Source organism: Ascaphus truei, chromosome 6 (genome assembly GCF_040206685.1).
Source record: "Ascaphus truei isolate aAscTru1 chromosome 6, aAscTru1.hap1, whole genome shotgun sequence".
Taxonomy (NCBI): Eukaryota; Metazoa; Chordata; class Amphibia; order Anura; family Ascaphidae; genus Ascaphus; species Ascaphus truei.
Genome location: NC_134488.1, coordinates 34,371,602 through 34,387,119, shown reverse-complemented (window position 1 = coordinate 34,387,119; position 15,518 = coordinate 34,371,602). Strand labels below are relative to the sequence as shown.

The following is a 15,518-nucleotide window of genomic DNA, read 5'->3' as shown; positions in this document are numbered from 1 at the left end:
CAACCTCTGTGCATTGCACTGCACAGGCGCGAACTTCCGCGCCAACCTCAACATGGCCACCACGATTGCTCTGCTTACGCGCAAGCCTCCGCACATGCGCGAACACATTAAACATGGCGGCGTCCTGCCGCAGCTGCCACCGGGAGCCCCCGGGAATGCGCTCGCCCCCGCAGCAGCACACACGCAAGGGGGAAAGAAACCTGCAGACAGGGGGACCAGAGGGACCCTGGCTACATATATATATATAATAATAATTATAACCACAATGACAAGAAAAACATGTATTTATTTTTTTCAGTGGGAGGGGGGTTCTGCTTTGATACACAGCAGATGTATGAGGGGGCTCCTTCTAACACTACTGTCCCATACGCACGTGGGCTCCCAACCGCAGAGCCTCATTCTATTTCCCATAGCGGTTGGGATTATAATTAGCATTGACGTGCTGTACCGCCGTGATGGACCCGGTCACCATGAGGATGATGATGATGACGAACGTGAGGATGCTCAGCACGGTGGCAGCAATGTTGAGAGCGCGGGCGGTGGATCCGTAACTCGTGGCCCCGCTCACATCTCTGATCAGCTTCCGATCCCGAGACTGCGTAGGAGGGGGGGGGAAGGAGAGAGGAGAGAGGCCGTAAGAAAAAGGGACAATACTAATGCAACAGGCATGTGAGGTGCCACCCTATCTGTGCCTGCAGGGCCACCGATGCATTAAAGGAAGGGGGTGGGCAACTGCAGTCCTCAAGGGCCACCAACAGGTCAGGTTTTAAGGATATCTCTGCTTCAGCACAGGTGGCTCGGTTATAATGACTCTGCCACTGATTGAGCCGCCTGTGCTGATGGATAGGAAACACTGAATGGATTGACTCAAATGTTTGTCTTTTTCTGTCACCCTCCTCCTCATTGATGGTCTCAGTCCTCTCTGTGTAGGGGTGTTCTTCCCACATGGTAAAGTCTCTGCCTGCCTTACTGCAAGACCCCCCTCCCCCCCCCCCCGGCCCCACCCTACTCATCTGCACGGATCCTCTGTTTACAGACGGTGAAACCACAGTCGGTTGTTTGACAGTTGGTTGTTTGCAGAAAGAAAAATCTATATTACAGAAGTCGGGATCCCTGTCCTGAGGAAGCTTGTACATTTGTATGATTCTAGGGTTAGGGTCTGTTTGTTTTTTTTTGGGGGGGGGGGGGGTGGAGGGGTCTCTAGGGTTCACGAGAGTAAAGTTATTGGGGTGTACGGGCCAGGGTTATAAAATAGAAGCAGGGCTGATTTTGGGGGTGTAAAGGTTTATCCTGGGAGTGGCTGTGAGTATCTTGGGGAGGTCAACATATTGGAGTGTGGGGATTTGTATTTTGGGGGTAGGTGGTCAGGATTTGGGGTACTTTAGGGTGTGAGGGGGTTACTTTAGGGTGTACGGGTCTGCATTTCGTGTAAGATGGTCCCTTCTGGGGGGCGTGTCGGGGGTACTAGGGTGAAGATCTTGGGGGGGGGGGGGGTGTCTGAGGGTCAGTGCTCTAGGTGTGTGCGGGGTCAGATTCTTGGGGTGAAGGTCACCCCATCTCACCTTCACAGAGAACACAAGCGCAAAGAAGCCCAGGCAGCAGAAGTTGAAGAAGATGGTGTTAAAGATAGACCAGACGATGTGATCCCGCACCGGCGGGTCATTGATGATCAGCACCGTGGATTGGGGCTGCTGCCCCGGAACAGCCCGAAACTCCATCAGCTCTTCCCTCAGCGGCCCAGAGGCCTGGTTGGCGTAGAACGGGGGGGCCCCGGCCACAGGTGAGTTCAGCTGGCGAGGGTAGCTGCTGCTCTCCATGGTGTGCAGACGTGTGTCAGAGAGGTGAGCAGGAGGGTATGAGGCAGGGAGGAGCGTGTCTGAAGGTTTCGTTTCCCTGCCATTAACCCTGTCGCTTCCGGGGGGGTGTCTTTAAATCAGTGTAGTGGTTACACAGGGCAGTGCGTCCTGGGACCCACGTGAACTGATGCAAATAATATGTTGTGACAGGGGCTAGGGTGCTGTTAGCGTTGGTTCTAACCAGGAGGTCAGTCACTGGAAGCTTTACAAATTTAGTCTTGGTCCCAAATACCATTGTTACAGCCTTGTCAGTGTTTAAAAATAGTTTGTTTTGGGAAATCCAGTTTCCGAGTCTCAAAAAGTCAGACTGAAGTATGTGTTGAAGGTCAGAGAGGCTATGGCTGTGTGCATATAGGATTGTGTCATCTGCATACATGTGTATTGAGGCTTCCTTACAAGCTGTGGGAAGATCATTAATGAACACTGAGAAGAGTAGGGGCCCCAGAACAGAGCCTTGCGGGACGCCACAGGTGATATCCAGGGGGTTAGAGTTAGAGCCAGAGATGGACACATGTTGGGATCTTCCTGATAGGTAGGACTGAAACCAGTTTAAAGCATGCTTCCCTATTCCAGAGCAATGGCGTTTGTTAAGCAGGATAGCATGATCAACTGTGTCAAAAGCCTTTGCAAAATCTAGGAATACTGCACCAGTGAGTTGTCCCCGTTCCATTCCACACTGGATTTCATTGCAAACTTTTAGCAGAGTAGTTACGGTAGAGTGTTTAGGGCGAAAGCCAGATTGGAATTGGCTAGGGAAATTTGTCTTGGTATAGTAATCGCTTAATTGGAAGTGGACACATTTTCCCATGACTTTGGATAAAATTGGGAGAAGTGAGATTGGCCTGTAGTTTGAGATAGTGTTTTTGTCCCTGCTTTTGAAGGTCTTAGGGATATGGCCTGCAGACAGGATAGAGTTGACTATGGAAGCAATTGGTTTGGCAATGGCTGGGGAACCAAGTCGTAGGAACCTAGATTGTAGTAAATCAGGTCCACATTGGCTGCTTAGTTTTAATTTGAGGAGCGCTTGTATAATCTCCTCTTCAGATACTGGGACAAATTGAAAATTGTGGGCAGTGTTGGGAGGGTGTGGGACTGTAGAGATACTCCCAGGATGAGATTCATGTTTGGGGTTTGTGCTGTGTTTCGCTAATAAGTTAGTGGCACACCCCACAAAGTAATCATTGAATGCATTTGCGATGTCAGTGGGGTTTGTCAAGAGTAATATCCCCCTTAGTGATATTACTTGGTTGTTGATGGTTAGGAGGCTGGAATATATTGTTGATAACCTTCCAAAAGTTAGCTGGGTTTGATGTATTCTGGTGGAGATTGTCAGAGTAATATTGGGCTTTTGCATGCCTTGTTTGCTTTGTGCACATGTTCCGCAGGCATCTGTAGTGATTGAGATCCTTGGTAGTGCCATTTACTTTGTAGCTTTTCCACAAGGTATCCCTGAGCTGGTAGAGTGCAATAAGGTCAATTGTAACCCATGGAAGGTGGGCCCCCGTACCCTTATTTTGCATAGTGGAGCATGGGTATCGCAGAGTTTTAAGAACTCTGATTGGAAATAGTCGAGCGCAGAATCAGGGTCGGGAATTAAATCGATTCTGTGCCATGGGCAGTTGGTAAGGTCATCCAGAAACTGTTGTGGGTTAAAGTTTTTAAATGTTCTAGTGAGAACTTTAGAGCTTGAATGGGGCGGTTTAATTTTCCTTACACAGTACACTATTGCATGGTCACTGAAAATATCAGGAAGGATGCCAGAGGATTAGATTCTGCTCGGTTAAATCGGTAAGGCACGCCTTAAAGGAGCAAACCAAGCCATATCCTATGTGTGTGTGTGTTTTTATTTTAAAATTCAACTCTTAATGCCATTTTAATGAGTTTTATTATAGAGCATCATTTGATTTCTATAGCAGGGTTTATCCCACCTCAGAAGTGCAAGATATTTGTAACACTTTCCTGTTTGTGAACATTTGTTGCCAATATTCCCAGCAGTATGAGCTGCAAACTACAACAATAGATAATGTTACCTCAGTAGTGTCAGTGTGTCAGTGGCAGTGTGGCAGTGTAGAAACTCCTCCGGTGGGAGGCAAGGCAAAGCACAGCCGGAGAAAGAAATGCCGGGGGACTGATGTAAGCTAGAACATCTTTATTGGCACAGTATACTGACGGGACCCGTCAGTATACTGTGCCAATAAAGATGTTCTAGCTTACATCAGTCCCCCGGCATTTCTTTCTCCGGCTGTGCTTTGCCTTGCCTCCCACCGGAGGAGTTTCTACATTCCTGTCTACCACAGAGCACGCCGGGCTGTTGATTCAGAACTCGCTTCACCGGAGCTCGCAACCCCCGCCGGTCACGTGACCACCCGCTGTGAAGGATCGCACACAGCAGGGTAGGCGGCAGAAGAGTGGATCAAAGGGCCGCCTTCAAACGGAGATCCCAGCTGATATCCGCCGAGCTGTGACCAGAGGAGTACTGGAGGAAGGAGCGGCGAGAGGATCGTGGAGCACACGGCACTACACATGTCTATGTGAGTTTCTTTTTATCTTTAGTCTAACTGGAGCTCACTCTGAGCCAACTGCTGGAAAAGATTTATCACTAGTGTGTAGTTTGCCTGACCCCCATCCCCAGTCATACAGCGAGAAGGCTCAACAGTGTTCATTGCTTCTGAGCGCCTGAGGGGTTAACTGTTGTTCACCCATACATACCGCAGTGTGGCAGTGGCAGAGTGTCAGTGTCAGTGTGGCTGTGTCAGAGTGTCAGTGTGGCTGTGGCAGTGTCAGAGTGGCAGGGGCAGTGTCAGAGTGTCAGTGGCAGTGGCAGAGTGTCAGAGTGGCAGTGGCAGTGTGTTACTGTGGCTGTGTCAGTGTCAGGGTGGCAGTGTCAGAGTGTCAGTGTGGCTGTGGCAGTGTCAGAGTGGCAGTGGCAGAGTGTCAATGTGTCAGAGTGGCAGTGGCAGTGTGTTACTGTGGCTGTGTCAGGGTGGCAGTGTCAGAGTGGCTGTGCGGGTCAGGGTCAGAGTGGCTGTGCGGGTCAGGGTCAATGTCTGTGCAGCTGTGCGGGTCAGGGTCAGTGTCTGTGCGTGTCTGTGTCTGTGCTGGTCAGTGTCTGTGTCTGTGCAGGTCAGTGTCTGTGCCTGTGCAGGTCAGTGTCTTTGCCTATGCAGGTCAGTGTCTGTGTCTGTGCAGGTCAGTGCCTGTGCCTGTGTGTGATGTGGAGGGGGAGTATTATATGTGATTGGGAGAGATGGGGATGTGGGAGAGAGGGGGTGTCGCAAAGGCTGCCGACACTGGGGGGGGGGGGGCAATGGAACAGTTGTCTTGAGCCCCAGGAAAGCACTCTACGCCCTATCTGGTATGACCATCCTCATATCTCCCCCAGCACCCCTCATCATCACCCTCATATCTGGGTTGTGGGGGTGTGATATGATGATGATCTGTGGGGGGGAGAGAAGATATGATGAGGATGATGATGAGGGATGCTGGGGGAAATATGATGATGATGATGATTTTACCCGTGCGGCCCAAATCAGTTTTCCTTGGAGCAGTTCGGCCCTTCTCACTTTACAAGTTGTGCAGGCCTGGTCTATAGGCTTAGGGAGAGTTTGAAGCAGGGGAACCTGGTTTATTTCCTGGTGTCAGCTCCTGGGGAAAGTCACTTTCTCTCCTTGTGCCTCAGGCACCAAAAACAGAGTGTAAGCTCATCTGGCAGGGATTGTGTCTGTAACATTCCTATGTGCTGCGTACCACGCACTATACAGTATTTGTTTTGTGCTTTAAGTCCCATTGGGAGAAAAGCGCTTATGAAATAAGCAGAGTTTAATGCTTTTTGGACACGTCCTGGAAGGTGCCTCTTTGTTCACATTCTCTCCAACAATTGGCTGAATGCTATTACTATTTATTTTATTATTGATATATCACTATTTTCTGTTTGTGTTCTCGTACTATATGTCATTTTGTTTTATAAAGGTTTATTACGGAGGTTTGCATTTATTAGCCTCTCAATTTTATGCTCTTGCCTTCCATCGATTCACCATCTCGACCAATAGCAGCCTTACAAACATAAAAATATGACGCTACTTCTGTCAAATATAGTTTACTGGGCAGGCATTTCCTGGATTAATAGGGCTATTAATAGCCAACTCGGGAGGGAGCCCCGTATGCCGACAGACCAAGAACGTGACAGAACACTCCCGAAACGCGTAGGGCACCAAGAGGCTTTCGTGTTCTCTCGTCCACCACTGCAGAGAAGCACAACCCGGAAGTGCGAGTGTGTGTTACGGTGGGACGCACGTGGAGTAGGGGGAATGACACCGAGCAGGAAGAGTTCAGCAACAACCAGCCCGCGGATTCCATTTGACGGGAGTATTTACCCAATGTGCCTTATTGATAACAATTGATAACACTAATATTGTGAGTGACTGGTATTATACAAGGTAGACGGTTGGTTTGCCCCTCTGTTATTTTATCATAAATGATTCGTTAGTCTGATTATAAAAATGATTTTATGAGAAAACGTGGGCATGTAAGTATACAAAGGTGACGATTCTCGAACAAGTACAGATCTGGGCATCGGGGTGAGGGGGGTCAGTGTTTATTCTACACTTGTCCCCACCTGCCGCAGTCCCTCCACTCTCTTCGCCCGCAGAAACAGAGATGCGTTGGGGACAAGGCCGCACTCCTGTAGGGTGTGAGTGTCATCATCATACACGCGGTGCGGGAAACGGCTCAGGACGTCGTACGACCCAAGATCGGGAGCCCTGCAAGGAAAGAAGGGAGTGAGCGGTGGGGGAGGGGGAGAGGTGAGTGTGCTGACACGGTCACTTACCTGCACTGGGACAGATAGGAGCGCAGGTTGCCCACAGTCTCTGTAGAAAGCATCCTCAACAGGTAGGTGTCGTCTCCGCTCTCAGACTTGATCCGCAGGGTGGAGATGGCTCCGTCCAACTGGGACCTGGGAAAAAGAAAGATGGCTGCCGAGTCCCATAATCCATCGGACACTTCAAGGGTTGAGGTATTTATTACGTGCCTCTTAACCCCTTCACTGTCCGAGGAGCTTTCAGAGTAACAGTATCATACAGTTGCATACAACAACAGTGAGAGATGACGTCGCTGTGGCAGCCGCTGTCACATGGCAATAAGGCAACTAGCAGAAAAGCCATGTGATGTGTGCGTGTGAATAAGATCTGGGGGGGTCCATGCATGTGACAGAAGATGTGGGGGTATCGTAGCATGTGATGGGGGAGGGAATCCCTGTCTGTACCTCTCTTCTGTTGTCACATTGGGGGATTCAATCAGGATCTCTTGTGTTCCCTTGTGTCCTGAACCCTGAGAGAGAGAGACAGAGCATTAAGCATATAACGGAAAGCCCTCAGATCCGCCCCCTCCCCCCCGGTCACCTGATTACCTGCAGTGCCTCTCTGATTGGCTCCCGAATATCCAGAACCTGACCCCCCTGAACCACAGATTTGGGAAGTCTATTTAGGAACTGGTCCACGGTGAGGTGTCGACCTGATGATAGAGGGGGGCAGATAAGCAGGGACAGTGCCGTGTCAGTAAATAGTGCCAACTTGAGCCTGCTACCCAGCCCCTCTCACCAATTTGCACTGCCCCTGTATCACCTGAGACATCCCCCCATGCTCAGTCACCTCTTCTTCATCCTGGTCCTCACTTCCCCCCCACCCCCCTTCTCCACTGCTCTCCTGATTCTCCCCCAGTCCCCCCTCTCACCTGGCATCTCGCTGGTCTCCTGTACTCTCCCGTCTCCCTCCATATTTCCCACTCTCTGACCCGTGCCAGGAAACTCGCCCCAGGGACGGCGCTCCCGGAATATCACACTGCGCCTGTCGGTGACCTGCAGGGAGGGAGCATGCACCAGGAGCAAGGGATTCTGGGAGATTCACTGACCCTTGCACTAGGCACATTTCTCATGTCTGACACAAGGAGGCAACGGTGTAAAACGAGGAAATTAGATCAGCCGAGACTGAGAGATAGCCGTAACATGACAAGTGTCCCTTCAATGGACATCCTGCATCCCACATACTGTGGCACCATGGGGTGCGAATGACATCGTCTACTTCCCATCGGTCCCTTCTGACTGTGTCACCCAGCGATGTGAGGGATAGAGTCCATGTTGTAAAAAGTATGGCTTCCTTCTCCCTGTGTCCCATGCGGTCCCCTTACCTGGAAGATGACCCCGTCAGGGAAGCGTCTCTGCAGCTCAGATGGGAAGTATCCATCCATGATGTCCCTTAGTAATTGCTGAAACAGACAACACACAACACCCCAAAGCTGTGCTGTATCCCAAATGTGTGTCTCTATTGTATATCCCCCTAGTATGCCCCCATCCCCCTCTCTTACATCCCTCCCAACCCCATGTCCCCTCTTCTCACACCTCCTCTGTGTCTCCCTTCTCACAAACCTCCAATGTGTGCCCCCCTCTCTCACACCCTTCTCTGTGCTCCCCCTCCCCCTACCTGTGTGGACAGCTCCTGGTGGGATCGGAAGGGCCCATTGAACATGATGATCCCGTTGTTATATAGGGTGAGTGGAATAGGGTCGGCCTGTCGAAGGCGGGCACCGCCCTCTCGGTACTCGATACGAGACTCCCCCTCCCCCGCCAGCATGTTTAGATCCCCCAGGTTCTCTAGGATCAGATTGTAATCCGGCTGGAAGGAGGCAGTGGAGGACAAGTCTATGGAGGGAGGGAGAGAGGGGGTAACCCATTAAATAGGCCGTGAGAGACTGAAAGTCAGTGATGTGTTCTGCAGGAGGGGCGTGGGGATATATACTCTGTATAGCAGATACCTCGATCCTGCTCACGGGCAGCAGCTGCATCGTCCTCCCCCACCCAGACCAGGCCATAATCACTAAGAAAACGCTGAGAGAGGAGGGGGACATATTACAGAGAGAGTACAGCAGGGGGAAATGCCATGTCCCACTCATACTCACCTCCATGTCACACTCATACTCACATCCATGTCACACTCCCCTCCATGTCACACTCATACTCACATCCATGTCACACTCCCCTCCATGTCACACTCATACTCACATCCATGTCACACTCCCCTCCATGTCACACTCATACTCACATCCATGTCACACTCATACTCACATCCATGTCACACTCACACTCACATCCATGTCATACTCACCTCCATGTCACACTCATACTCACATCCATGTCACACTCATACTCACATCCACGTCACACTCATACTCACATCCATGTCACACTCATACTCACATCCATGTTACACTCATACTTGCATCAACATCACACTCATACTCACCTCCATGTCACAAAGTCGCTGCTGCAGCTCCTGACATCTCTTTAGCGCCTGTGCTTGACTTGCTGCTGGGGGACTCGCTGCTGGGGGGCTCTCTGCTGGGGAGAAAGGGATTTTTAGGGACTGTAGCACACATGCTGCCCACACACACACACACACACACACACACACACACACACACACACACACACACACACACACACACACACACACACACACACACACACACACACACACACACACACACACACACCTGTCCTGTGACTCTGCAGTCTCTTGATCTTCTCCTCTAGAGCGACAATCTTTTCATCCTAAGCCAGGTGAAAAAGGTCAGAGGTCAGTGGTGCAAGCAGGTCCCCTTTACAGCGTGTCACCTGTCACTGAGGAGGGGGGGGATTAGTACCCAGTGTTACTCAGGAATTCTAAGAATCTAAAAAAGACTGAGGTTTATAAATAGATAATTAGATTTTTTCGCTTCTTAATGCGAACTCCCCAACTAACACAACAACTCCAACCATACTCATAATGTAATTGCCGAGGTGTTCGACCGAGAGCCTCTAATGCGCGTTTGTGTGACATTGCACTCTCATCCCAAACAATGATCCCTTGAAGACTTTGACCGCTCCTGTATTTTTGCTAATGTTGCAAATTGGATTTTCAGAGTGACCAGGATTAAGTGATAGCTTGAGGGTTGTGTGACGGGAACATGTCATATGTGAGGTCATCAGTTATGTCATTGCTGATGTCATATGCTGGGCCGCCGATATGAGGGGAGAGCCGGGACAAGTGTCCCTGGCTGCGGGGGGGCCCGGCCAGAGGTCGTGCCCAACCTCTTTGCCCAGCTGCCGATCCTTTCGTTGCCGCCGGGCCCCGGCTCTTCCCAGCTGCTGGCCTCTCACGGTCCCGCGCAGGGCCTCTCCCTGACGTCAGCGGGCGCGCACTGGCATGAGAGGCCCAGTGCGGGACAGTGCGGGAGAGAGGCCCGAATAGCGTGGGCAGAGGCGGATTTCCCTTCAGGCCCAGGGTGGCAAAAATGTCCGCCCCCATATGCATTTGCCACGCTCTCGGGCCTATTGGACCTAATGGGACTGCACTTACATGTGTCCTGCCGCCTCCTTGCTGCCGCCCTCTATCTCCTTTGGAACCCCAGCATCAAATGACACCACGAACGACCCAATGTGACATCACACGGCATCCCGGTGCCATGGCAATGTGACGCTGTGCGCAGTCACGTTGATGGCGTCCGCAGTGTCATTTGACACTGGGGTTCCAAAGGAAATAGAGGGTGGCAGCAAGGAGGCGGCAGGACACATGTAAGTGCCTTGGCACCAGAGGCCTGAGACCATCCCCAAGGTAAGTGTGTTTTGTATGTATTTGGGGGGGGGTTGTATGTATTTGGGGGATGGGGGTAGTATGTATTTGGGGGGTGGAGGGTAGTATGTATTTGGGGGGTGGGGGGTAATATGTATTTGGGGGCTGTTTTTTTGTATGTATTTGGGGGTTCTATGTATTTGGGGGTGTTGTATATATTTGAGTGGAGCGCGGGTGTTTGTATTTATTTGGGGGTGGGGGGTTTGTATTTATTTGGGGGGTGAGTTTTTGTACTTGGGGATCGGTTCTGGATGTATTTGGGGGTGGGGGGGTTATGTATTTGGGGGTGTTTTTTAAATGTATTTGGGTGGTGGTGGGGAGGTTGTATGTATTTGGGAGGTGGAGGTTGTACGTGTTTTGGGGTAGTTGTATGTATTTGGGGGGTTTGAATGTATTTTGCGGGCGGATAATTATTGTGGGGTGGATTGTGTGTCTGATTGGCCGGGGGGAAGGAGGGAATGAGTGCGAGGAGGATTGAGGGAGCGGGATTGAGTGGGAGAGGGATAATTGAGGGGGATGAGGGAGTGAGAGAGGGGGTGTAAGAGAGGTAGTGAGGAAGAGAGGGGGTATGTGCGAGACAGGGGGAGAGAAATACATGGGAAGAATGGGGGGGTAATAAATGAGGGGGCTCCTGAGGTGTGAAATGGGGGGGCTCGTAAGACCACTAACACAGGGAGGGGTGGTACCAACACGGGGGGGGGGTGAGGGGCAATGTCAAAACCCTAATCTTGGGCAGCGGGAATCTGTTGGTGGCCCTGGTCATATGTGATGTCATTTGAATTGTGTCCAAACATAGGCATAGGTTTCCATGATGTATATAAGGGTTGGTCTTCTTGGTGTATAAGGTGGATGGATCTCATTGCAGTACATAGGGAGGTCTTAATGAGGTATACAGGGGGTCACAGTGAGGTATACAGGGGGTCACAGTGAGGTATACAGGGGGTCTCCCTGCTGACCTTGTGCCGCATCTCCTGTTCCTGCCCCCGCACTCTCTGCTCCAGCTGTCCCACCCGTCTCATCGTGGAGCTGAGCAAATCAAAGTCACTCGGGACTGTCCCTGCAACCACAGGAAACTGAGCCCCAACACAGCATGTACCCCCCTCCCTGTCCCACACACACACATACACACACACACAGCATGTACCCCCCTCCCTGTCCCACACACACACAGCATGTACCCCCCTCCCTGTCCCACACACACAGCATGTACCCCCCTCCCTGTCCCACACACACAGCATGTAACCCCCCTCCCTGTCCCACACACACAGCATGTACCCCCCCTCCCTGTCCCACACACACAGCACGTACCCCCCTCCCTGTCCCACACACACAGCACGTACCCTCCTCCCTGTCCCCCCCACACACACACAGCATGTACCCCCCTCCCTGTCCCACACACACAGCATGTACCCCCCTCCCTGTCCCACACACACACACAGCATGTATCCCCCTCCCTGTCCCACACACACCCAGCATGTACCCCCCTCCCTGTCCCACACACAGCATGTACCCCCCTCCCTGTCCCACACACACACACAGCATGTACCCCCCTCCCTGTCCCACACACACACAGCAAGTACCCCCTCCCTGTCCCACACACACACACACCATGTACCCCCCTCCCTGTCCCACACACACACAGCATGTACCCCCCTCCCTGTCCCCCACACACACAGCATGTACCCCCTCCCTGTCCCCCACACACACAGCATGTACTCCCCTCCCTGTCCCCCACACACACAGCATGTACCCCCCTCCCTGTCCCCCACACACACAGCATGTACCCCCCTCCCTGTCCCCCACACACACAGCATGTACTCCCCTCCCTGTCGTCCCCCCCCCCCCACACACACACAGCATGTACCCCCCTCCCTGTCCCACACACACAGCATGTACCCCCCTCCCTGTCCCACACACACACACAGCATGTATCCCCCTCCCTGTCCCACACACACCCAGCATGTACCCCCCTCCCTGTCCCACACACAGCATGTACCCCCCTCCCTGTCCCACACACACACACAGCATGTACCCCCCTCCCTGTCCCACACACACACAGCAAGTACCCCCTCCCTGTCCCACACACACACACACCATGTACCCCCCTCCCTGTCCCACACACACACAGCATGTACCCCCCTCCCTGTCCCCCACACACACAGCATGTACCCCCTCCCTGTCCCCCACACACACAGCATGTACTCCCCTCCCTGTCCCCCACACACACAGCATGTACCCCCCTCCCTGTCCCCCACACACACAGCATGTACCCCCCTCCCTGTCCCCCACACACACAGCATGTACTCCCCTCCCTGTCGTCCCCCCCCCACACACACACACACAGCATGTACTCCCCTCCCTGTCCCACACACACACACACACAGCATGTACCCCCCTCCCTGTCACACACACACACACACACAGACACAGCATGTACCCCCCTCCCTGTCCCACACACACAGCATGTACCCCCCTCCCTGTCCCACACACAGCATGTACCCCCCTCCCTGTCCCACACACACGCACACAGCATGTACCCCCCTCCCTGTCACACACACACACACACACACACACACAGCATGTACCCCCTCCCTGTCCCACACACACACAGCATGTACCCCCTCTCCCTGTCCCAAACACACAGCATGTACCCCCTCCCTGTCCCAAACACACAGCATGTACCCCCCTCCCTGTCCCACCCACAGCATGTACCCCCCTCCCTATCCCACCCACAGCATGTACCCCCCTCCCTGTCCCACACACACACACATAGCATGTATCCCCTCCGTGTCCCACACACAGCGCAAGTACCCCCCTCCCTGTCCCACACACACAGCATGTACCCCCCTCCCTGTCCCACACACAGCATGTACCCCCCTCCCTGTCCCACACACAGCATGTACCCCCCTCCCTGTCCCACACACACAGCATGTACCCCCTCCCTGTCCCACACACACAGCATGTACCCCCCCTCCCCGTCCTATACACACAGCATGTACCCCCTCCCTGTCCCACACACACAGCATGTACCCCCTCCCTGTCCCACACACACCGCATGTACCCCCCTCCCTGTCCCACACACACAGCATGTACTCCCCTCCCTGTCCCACACACACAGCATGTACCCCCCTCCCTGTCCCACACACACAGCATGTACCCCCCTCCCTGTCCCACACACACAGCATGTACCCCCTCCCTGTCCCACACACAGCATGTACCCCCCTCCCTGTCCCACACACACAGCATGTACCCCCTTCCCTGTCCCACATACACAACATGTACCCCCTTCCCTGTTCCACACACAGAATGTACCCCCCTCCCTGTCCCAAACACACACAGCATGTACACCCCCGTTCAATACTGCATAAATGTACTCTCCCTGTCAAACTCAGATTATGCACACCCCTGCCTTCACCGCTCACCCTGCGTGCCTCTTCTGAAAAATGAGGTGGTCATCTCCCCCAGGGGTCTCATGGGATGGGATGGCAGATCCCCCAGTATTAGCAGCTCCTCTTCTGTGAACCAATGAAGAGGAGTGGTCACAAGGGGTCATTGTGTCACTATAGATCACTGAGGGAATGGGACTTCAGAGTATTGGAGGGTCACTGGGAATATGGGAAGGTCACTGGGAGTATGGGGGAGTCAATTGAGGTTTGGGGGATTACTGGGGGTGTGGGGAGTCACAGAGTATGGAGGGGTCACTGGAAGTATGGGGGGTGGTCACAATTACTGGTAATCATCGGGATCACTGTGGTTATAGGGGTGTCACATTTAGCTCAGAAGCTCTAGTTGAGATATGAGGACCCTGTTTTCCATCAGATCTGCTTGGTGCTGCGACCGCTGTATACACTGTGCATCAGTATGTCACTTCCAGTGTTATCCACATATATACTAATGTTATTTAGGGTCACTGCCCCCTCCCCTAATGCCTTCCCTGCTATCCCCATATACAAAATACACCTCCCTACATGTATCCCATAGATGTAATCCCATATAACTTTCCCTATAAATACCCCATAACACCCTCAACTTCAGATGTAACCACCCCTTGTATTAAACAGCGGCAGTAGGGTATCTCCGGGGGGCAGGTGCCATCCCCATGAGTCTGACACTCACCTGGGTAAACAGCCGGGGCTTTAAACGGGGCTGCTCTCCTCCTGTAGGGGATAACATGGGGTAAGAGACAAATACCGAGGGGTGGAGGGGGCCACATAGAGACAGAGACTGGTGGCAAACACAGTGTGAAGGAGGGGGCTAATATAAAGAGGGAGGGGCACATTCCTGGACCCTGGGAATAGATCCTTCCCAAAAGGAGGGGGGAGGGGGTATGAGCGTGGGGGATTGTGTGCAGAGGAAGCCTCGTTTACCCCGTTTCGGGCGGCTCACGTGCAGGTATCTGACGCCGGGGTATCCCGAGCCCCGTTATCTGCCCCCCCGGGGGTATTCCTGGCCCCTGTATCTGACCCCCCGAGGGTATCACGGGACCCTGTATCTGCCCTCCCGGGGGTATCCAGGGCCCTATTATCTGCCCCCCCGGGAGTATCCCGAGACCCGTTATTTGCCCCCCCGGGGGTATCCCGAGCCCCGTTATCTGCCCCCCCGGGGGTATCCCGAGCCCAGTTATCTGCCCCCCCTGAGGTATGTCTAGGAGCGGGGCCCTGCGGGGTCTCCCCAGGGTGCTGAGGGGGCCGCTCATGCTGAACTCACGGCGCCGCCATGTTGTTTACAACCGGTTACCCGGGCAACGGCTCCTACTGGCTGCGGGGTGGGGGGGGGGGGGTTAATAATAATAATAATATATCGTGTGTATGTGTGTGTAACAATAATACAGTATGTATTTCTTCTTCTGTGAGTGTATATATATATAAACATATATTTATACAGAGAAAAATATATATACACACACACACACACAAAAGAGAGAGAGACAAATATATCTCAAATGGAAATACAGATACACCAGGGCCTGCAAGAAAAAGAAAAAATGTATAACAGACTG

General features: G+C 52.7%; 2 protein-coding genes across 4 annotated transcripts; both read right to left on the bottom strand.

Annotated features, from left to right (window-relative positions):
- Positions 1-266: 266 nt before the first annotated feature.
- On the bottom strand, positions 267-1,876 carry LOC142496885 (dispanin subfamily A member 2b-like). Its single transcript, XM_075603941.1, has 2 exons — positions 1,563-1,876; positions 267-595 (listed from the first exon to the last, which is right to left on the bottom strand). The coding sequence occupies exons 1-2, from the start codon at positions 1,815-1,817 to the stop codon at positions 401-403; spliced, it is 450 nt and encodes a 149-aa protein (XP_075460056.1). The 5' UTR covers positions 1,818-1,876; the 3' UTR covers positions 267-400.
- Positions 1,877-6,342: 4,466 nt separating this feature from the next.
- UBXN11 (UBX domain protein 11) lies at positions 6,343-15,267 on the bottom strand. 3 transcript variants are annotated; one of them, XM_075603940.1, is made up of 14 exons: positions 15,227-15,267; positions 14,636-14,676; positions 13,942-14,034; positions 11,476-11,576; positions 9,402-9,459; positions 9,152-9,246; positions 8,664-8,736; positions 8,333-8,550; positions 8,040-8,117; positions 7,587-7,710; positions 7,264-7,367; positions 7,120-7,184; positions 6,685-6,810; positions 6,343-6,616 (listed from the first exon to the last, which is right to left on the bottom strand). In XM_075603940.1, exons 1-14 carry the CDS (start codon positions 15,235-15,237, stop codon positions 6,451-6,453), a joined length of 1,353 nt encoding a protein of 450 aa, XP_075460055.1. In that variant the 5' UTR covers positions 15,238-15,267; the 3' UTR covers positions 6,343-6,450. The 3 variants fall into 3 exon arrangements, with proteins under 3 accessions (XP_075460055.1, XP_075460053.1, XP_075460054.1); XM_075603938.1 differs by lacking the exon at positions 15,227-15,267 and adding an exon at positions 14,887-15,220; XM_075603939.1 differs by lacking the exon at positions 15,227-15,267 and adding an exon at positions 14,887-15,220 and having other exon boundaries at positions 9,152-9,243.
- Between the last annotated feature and the right edge of the window lie 251 nt (positions 15,268-15,518).

What these genes read in the sequence shown, in the direction of transcription:
- LOC142496885 (XM_075603941.1), bottom strand. Translation starts at nt 1,817, where the DNA reads ATGGAGAGCAGCAGCTACCCTCGCCAGCTGAACTCACCTGTGGCCGGG. An exon ending in CGCTTGTGTTCTCTGTGAAG is followed by an intron (nt 596 to 1,562) that starts GTGAGATGGGGT and finishes CCTCCTACGCAG; the next exon opens with TCTCGGGATCGGAAGCTGAT.
- UBXN11 (XM_075603938.1), bottom strand. Translation starts at nt 15,215, where the DNA reads ATGAGCGGCCCCCTCAGCACCCTGGGGAGACCCCGCAGGGCCCCGCTC. An exon ending in AATGTGACAACAGAAGAGAG is followed by an intron (nt 6,811 to 7,119) that starts GTACAGACAGGG and finishes TCTTTTTCCCAG; the next exon opens with GTCCCAGTTGGACGGAGCCA. An exon ending in TCCTATCTGTCCCAGTGCAG is followed by an intron (nt 6,617 to 6,684) that starts GTAAGTGACCGT and finishes CTTTCCTTGCAG; the next exon opens with GGCTCCCGATCTTGGGTCGT.